At 34.5% G+C, this 7,784-nt stretch overlaps 2 protein-coding genes across 4 annotated transcripts in view; one reads left to right on the forward strand and one right to left on the reverse strand.

Moving 5' to 3' along the window:
- LOC126368569 (pyrokinin-1 receptor-like) overlaps window positions 1–681 on the reverse strand; it is a 140,338-nt gene extending 139,657 nt beyond the window's left edge. For 2 of the 3 annotated variants that reach the window (XR_007566614.1, XM_050012615.1), the window contains exon 1: window positions 438–668. The gene's annotated coding sequence lies outside the window, so the exon portion shown is untranslated. Of the gene's footprint in view, window positions 1–437 lie in introns of all 3 variants that reach the window. The other variant, XM_050012614.1, reaches the window with a different exon arrangement.
- Window positions 1–7,020, forward strand: part of LOC126368285 (uncharacterized) — a 36,412-nt gene extending 29,392 nt beyond the window's left edge. The window contains exon 2 of the mRNA XM_050012181.1: window positions 6,998–7,020. Within this exon, the coding sequence (XP_049868138.1) occupies window positions 6,998–7,020 (23 nt within the window). The remainder of the gene's footprint in view (window positions 1–6,997) is intronic.
- Window positions 7,021–7,784: the final 764 nt, after the last annotated feature.

Genomic DNA, 7,784 nt, shown 5'->3' on the forward strand with positions numbered 1-7,784 from the left:
AGGTAAGTATCCACTCTATCTATCACTAACTTTTAAATTGATTATTTTTTATACAATGCATCATTTCACATCCCTAAAAGCAATAAAATGTGCAAATAATAAATGCTACTAAAAGAAGCGAAGAATTTTAAAACCAGCTTGTCATCTTTCATAATGTTTACGTCTGAAATACAAATGCACAGTGTCATACATAGTAAAGAATGTTCAAGAACAAAAAATATTTTAAAACCCAAAAATAGTTCAGATATCAAATCATGTAGGTATGTACCTTCGTAAAGCTTATTTACATGATTATGAAATTAAAAATGTTACCGTTATCTTTTTTATTCTTTCTAAAACTGTCGTAAAGCGACAACAGCAAATTAAAATCAAATACCAATATATTTTTTACTTAAAATTATATTCGAAAATATTCGTTAAAACCTATAGGTACGTACTTTGAAAAAATATTCGAGCGGCTCCTGTAAACTTTTGAGCGCATCCACAAACTTGTTGTTCAACTGTTTTCATGCATCCTTTAATGTTTACACTAAACAGGGCACTAGAGTAGACACTTGCACACAAATGAGGGGATAACTAGATAAGTTTCACTTATAAAGTGGGGAAAATTGGAAAAACTGCGCACGATACTGACGTCACAATGATGAAACGTCGGGTTGGTACCGCGGTTAGGCCGCTACTGGTTAGTTGCTACGTTGCGCTCGACTCCACGCACACGACATATCATTCGTAAGGTCAATGCCAATTACTTGGTATACAACCAGCTTTACGATGCTTTCTTCCAGACAGTGACATGGGCTGGACATTGTTAATGCTGCGAGAATTATTTCTCCGAACACTATGAAAACGATGTACCTGTCAATTACGGAGAACATCGATAGTCGATACTGTTTTTGTTACACGAGTCCGGTGTCTTGAGGCTAAGCCTATATTCTTAATGGATACTTTTAATTGATGGTCTCTTAATTGTGTCTAAGATAAGATAAGACCAACTTGTAACTTACACGTGCCGTAAGGCGATTATGATGATCAGTTTAAATCCGCAATTCTACGATGTCAGGCGTTCTCCGAACAAGGATTACTACGGAATTTTTATACCTTATAGAAGTGCCCTGATAATTTTAATATTCTTCTTCTTCTATAGTGTGGGTTATAAGGTGGAGTACCAACCTCATCAAGCCTGGTGTCAGGTTTATTATTGAACCGCCGAAGGCCCCTGACATGACTCATTTGATGATTTTAATAATAGTATAAAATATCTTAATCAAAGACTTATTCAAAGTATGTCTAGTCGGTAAATTAAGTTAATAAATTTACAAGCCCTTTTAATTCAAACACTCGACTAATTTCAATTTCTTAGTCGCAAAATCATAAACTCAATGTACGCTTACTTTAAAAATTAATAGCAATTTGAATTGTACATTATTTAAATCGCATTTAGGTAAGTATATTAAAGAATTGTGTATATTTGTGGATTCTGACAAACATTCTTTACCAATCCCTCGACTAAGAAGCGGGAGAGAGTCAGCAAAAAATAACATAATCCTATTCACTTGTAGAACTTCTTGAAATTCAAATAAAGAATACTGAATATTGAACTTTCACGTAAGCATTTAATAGTACCTGTTATATTTGATAGCTCTTACTAAATTACCCGCCCTTTTTCGTTTTGGCATACTAGAAAATTACAGGAAACAGTTAAATTAAATTTAAGAAATTATGTTCGTCAGAATTGACGCACGTAATGTACTGGCTGTCCAGTGAAACGATGACATTCGACGAATAATGAAAGTAAATACCTATCTATTGTAAACTTCTATAAATATGCATTTATTTTCTGGGGCGCACAAGTACTGGTATCACATAAACTTGACGAAATCAATGATAATTAATTCGGTTTAATTAATGAAAATACAATTTTGTACCCACAGTCGTATTTAAATAGTATCTGGAGGTAAATAAACTCCAATAATAATTGGATTCAATTCTCGAGCGACAAGGTAAAAGCTGCATGGTATTATTGGTTGAGGTCGGCCTGAGTCGTCCATTTTAAGTGAACCCTACTACGATTTATAATCTTCCCGAATGTAGTTCGAGCAATAACTTACTCGTGGGACTTTTTCCTCCCATAGCTCTAATTCACTTGTTAGACCCTACATACCAAATAAATAAGAGATAGTGTTCGTTTCTACAACAAAGGTCCAAGACCTTCGAGATTTTTTTTTTGAAAACGGACAGAATTTGCCGATACTAAAGTTGTCAAATCTCTGAAGCTTCTGATTAATTGCTCTAAACGTGTTTACTCTTAGCGATAAGTGATAACTTAAGACTGCCTTAGTAGTTTGATGAACCTCTAACATTATTGTAAGTAGGTATACTGACGTACACGCGACACTGCCTCACAAGACTTCAAATCCCGTATAATGAAGGTGGCTGTACTTTGAACGAGTGTTTGTTTTCCCAAGTTTAAAAGGAAAGTTACGTGAAAGTACTTTACCATTCAAATGACAAAGTGATCAGAGCCTAGGGGTGGAAATTTTGCTGATTGTAATACCTATAAATACGAACGTTAGAAACGACCTCTGCCTAATATGGGGGAAATCAGTTCGTGAAATTGAAAAATTGGGGTCGTACACATGGAGGAAAACTCGCAGAATTTACGGGTTTACGTGCCTATAGGTACTTATGTTGAGTTAAGGGCAAATGGACAAAACCGTTCAATAAAGGGAAATCCGCGTGAATCCTAAAGTTACCAGCTGAAAAATCAGTAGATCGTACATAATGCCAATCATTTTGCTTCCATATATCTACGTAGTTATATTCTAGCGCTATATTTTTTATATTATATCCTGTGACTAGCCTTGTGAAGAAAAAATTCTAGATATCTAAAATACTTGTTTAATAGTAAAGCACAGTTCGTTGAACCTTGAACATTAAAATACCTCAAAGTGGGTTCGTGTGCTATTTTTGGTTCCGCAACAAGAACAAGATACGATAATAAAGGATAATAAAAGCCTCAAGTCAAAGGACGGCACGTGACACTCTTGCAAATAGACCGAATTGGGACTTGAAATCGCAATTACAGATTATGAACGAAGATATTACCCTCATTTGTCATAATACAGAAATATAAAAGGAAGTAAGTCTTCGCACGCGCTACTTTATCAAAGTTCATTTCCATGGGCATCAAAACTGATAGATCGACATGTGTAAGCATAGAGCAACACGGACCTCCGCTGACCGGTGTGTAACTAATTAATGTAATTTGTCAAATTGCCTCGACATTTTGTAATTTGTTCAAGTGTCATAACTATTCGTATTTCAATTGGCCTGTAGCAAGAATTTTCCTGAAATTATGGTAATGATCAACTTTACCTGACGGTGGCGCAAATAGATGCAAAGATCGTCCTCATTATTACTGTTATGGTTCTTCATGTTCATTTTATTATTATTTATATTAAATAACTAACAACAGACGGAATAAAGTCGTGACTCTGTGTCATGACTTTGTAATTTTTAATTTGACACTGGCAGTTATTTTTTTGCTTTTACTTTTGATTTCTTCTTTTTCGAACGGGAACGTTTTCCCGCCTTTTTTTAAAGGAGGTGGCGGGAATTTTGTTCGGTTGCGGTAATGTTGAAGAATTAACATTTGCTTAAGGAAATATAACATTATTAAAGAAAATTGCTGATTTTTTTGATTACGACAAGCAGCTCCCCACCTGAGAGCAGTGGTAGAGGTGATATCACATTGCTAAAATATCGCATTCGGCGGTAGGTATGTATTTTGACAGATTTTCTCTAACAATCACTACAAAATACATACAAAGTTGGCATAGACGACGAAGGTATAGACTACGAAAATCCACTAACCACGCTCCTGACACCCAGTTTTCAATTCTTCCACTTTGATCAAAATATTCATACTTGCTCGCCGTTTTAGAGTACTCTCGACCCTTGGCCTTTCTTTAAAATATGCTGCGGTATTTATAATGATTCCCTTTTTTCCCACTGCTCAATTGTGTGTGCTCAACTGCGAATAGTTAAGTGGGGGGATTCCCCAATGTTCAACCAAACTGTATAGTTGAGAATTTGGTCATTATCCCTTTTCCCTACTGCTCAATCGTAAACAGGAGACAACCAGGGAGAACCGGCGAGCTCATTTCCTTATACAACATGACGTCCAACGCCTATTTAGCATAATTCATTATTTAATTGAGATGGATTTCGTCCAATCAATTCATGTCTCAGAGAAAGCCTAGTAAACCCTTGATGGTTCTGATAACGTGGGCCCTTTAGGTCCCTTATGTTATCAGCAGCCCCAAAGCCCCACAAGGCGAGGTTTCTACCTCAAAATGATTATATTTTAGTAAGTACTTAAAATAAAATAATACTGCATAATACTACAGGTCACATTAGACCAACGTGACTGGCCATAACATACCACCCATATAATCAACTGTTTTAGAGAAAAATACTTTAAAATTGACATAGAATTATCAGTTAGTGATAATTTATAAAGCCTAAAGCTAAACTAAACTAAGCCTATACCTTTAAAAGACACGTTTCAACCATCAACGTGTTAATCAATTTAATTCATTACTTACGTCAAACATTGTATTTTATATACTTTGATTTTATATTAGTTATTTAAAAATCGGATAATGTTCGCATTTTATCGTAAAATAACTCGTTTCATAATGACTACACGTGTCGTTCTTGGCCACGTGGAAGGTCTTCGTACGGCCTCATCAGTTTCGGTCATCTTTCAAAGTAACACCTCCCGGGTCTGCATGACAACCGGCGCAAATGGCGCAAATTATATTGAGCGCTTCGACCAATAAACGATACGAATGCTATCTACGTAGATGGACGTCAAACGGCTATTGGTCGAACGCCTCGTCATAATTCCGTGCTTTACCGTACAGAGCCTATAGGGGGTTAAAAAGGCCACATCGAAGCAATTCATCTAAGAAAGCAATATTTCAATTTGACATTTGCGCATATAAAAGTAAGTGCGCAATGCAAACAAGCCAAAGCATTGCATCGAAGCAATTCATCTAAGAAAGCAATATTGCTATTTGACATTTGTTTGCATTGCGCACTTACTTTTATTATGCGCAAATGTCAAATTGCAATATTGGTTTTTTAGAGTAAGTACTTTATGTATTCAACAAAATTATCTTTTTACTTGATACGTGCTGGTTTCGATAATATTACATGAAGTAATTGCTAGATTTTTTGCTTTTATTTTAGGATTTCGTGCGTACAGTTGATACATTCATAGCCAGAGGTTTATTTGAGTCTCTCCGAATGTTTGCCCCCGCTTGTGATCCGCTCAATATAAAGCTTTTTAAATGTTTTAATTTTTTGTTGAGTGCTCAGCGCTTTCCATTTGTCTAAGTAAGTTGTTAATCTTAGGCAAATCTACTATAAGTCACTTTATAAAAGTTTTCTAATTTTTGTGTTTTAGCTGAAGGAGATAAACAATATTCTGTTTTAAGTACCTATCTAAGTCTATTGTTTAAGGTTTCTTTTAGGCGAATTTTTCCGTCTTTAATTTTCCTCAGCTATCTGAGAAAAATATAAGAAATTGGCCCTTAGCACACGTAGTCTCGTTGGACAATGCTCCATTCAAAAAAAGAAGTCATTGAAAGAAGAAGTTACTCTACTTCTTGTTTTTGTATCCGACAATCGAGATTTTCTCAACTCTCTTTATACATTATTTTCCTACTAATCCCAGTCCATTCCTCAAAAAGAATTTAATAAGCACTCGAATATTTAATAAGGTCGTCTTTGTTTTGAAACTGCGGGGAAATATTTTTTCATTATTCTTTAAATACGCAATTCAAATAATTTTTTTCGAGCCCAAACCGTCAGGGGCGTGATTCCACAACGTTGGTTTAATAAAAACCCTTTAAAATTAAAAAAAATACTTGTATATGTCCAGTGGACCACTGACGGCGCGTGTAATAGATACCGATCAACAAAGTTAAGCAATAATGATTGGATGGGTGATCGTCTGGTGGTTATCATTTCGGTCACCGCCGCGCTCTAAATGTGTTGCACAAATGTAAGATGGGTTTTTGAACGACTCGAAAATTTTGGCAATTGACTTCGCGCCGGACCTATGTGGTGGAGCACAAGCTTTAATTTTTTTTCTTAAATAATTTCCGAGGCTGTCAACATAAGTAATTCGCTTAACAGTGCGTTTAATTAATTTTATGTGTTCATGTTGTTTAGAGTGGGATAAGGGCAAGAGGATGATGTCTGTATTTAATTAATTATTTAATTTATTGCTTACAAGCGGCGTTTAGAAATGTAGTCGTGTGTGTAGGTTACATAATATTTTTTATTTATTCGACTATATCCCAATTGAGGTAGTCAGAGGTATGTTTATGTATGTGTATGTAAATATATGTGTGTATGCATGTATGTGTGTGTATATATATGTGTGTATATTTATAGAGGTATATATTTCTATTTACGGTATTTTTTAATTATGTTGGTATCATTATAATATTATGTTTATTGAACCATCCCGCGCTCCAATGCTTAAACTTCTTTCGTCCTAACGTTGCCTGGCAGAAATTGCTGTTTAGAAATAAGGCCGCCTATTGTGCTTATTTTTATTCGTATGTTTATGTCCTTTGTATATGTCGTTGTGCAATAAAGTATTATTGAATTGAATTGATAAACTAAGTAGGCACCTCAACGAACTTTATGTTAGACCAACTTGATTGGTGGTGAGCCATATCGCCGTGTGTAATGGTTGTGGCAACTGTGTAATTGAAGCTTTTTTATTATTTATTTATTTTTGAAATGTTAATAGTAATATACAATTTATGAATGCCTTGCAAAACTGTTTAAACGGTTTGTCTGCAAGAAAGAGTAATAACATGTATATCTAATAGTAATTTGTACCTATATCACAATAAGTGTATCACATAAATTAACCAAATAAACAATAAGTACCATGAATTAGCGAGTCTAAAAGTTATTGTTAAAGTATTTTTTTAAATTTACTTTTATTTGATTCGAGATGGATGTACTCAGCAAACTATTCTTTAGTTATTCCATATTGCACACAGACAAACAAAAAACACTCAATATTTCACATTTATAATGTTCTTACGAATACAATCACTATGTACATATATACTACAATCAAAACTCATTGACATTATTTCATGTCATTCATAAATAACATGGAAAGCTGTGAACATAGCGCTCGGTAAATACGACCGTTGGGAAAAGAACCCTGCCAAGTTCCCCCACTTCTCCCGTTCCTTTGTGAACACATATCACCCACGGCGTGAACGGAAGAGCATTTTCAAGACACCTCATTAAGTTTCGGATTTAATGGCCCGAAGCCTTGTAACACCCTTTTTATTTATAAAAAAACATACATACGTACATATGTATATATATGGATATATATACAGGGTGTTAGTGGCATCGTAACGAAAACTTTGAGGGATGATTCAGACCATGATTCTGAGTTGATATCAAGTGGAATTTCGTGTCGCAAAATTCATGAAAATTTTAGTATTTTTTTAGATTTTTTTAGTCCCAAGTTGTGTTTTAAGGTGCATAGAAAGCAAATTTAAAATAAATAAATAAAAAAGAGTAATTATTAAAAATTATCAATGTAATAACCACAATAAATAAACAACTCATATATATATATATATATATATAACGTTATATACGTTACATATATAACGTAAATGTGCCTGACGTGTGTTATGTGTAACGTGATATATCGTGTCCGATAACGGCGA

Source organism: Pectinophora gossypiella, chromosome 7 (assembly GCF_024362695.1).
Source record: "Pectinophora gossypiella chromosome 7, ilPecGoss1.1, whole genome shotgun sequence".
In the NCBI taxonomy this organism is placed as follows: domain Eukaryota; kingdom Metazoa; phylum Arthropoda; class Insecta; order Lepidoptera; family Gelechiidae; genus Pectinophora; species Pectinophora gossypiella.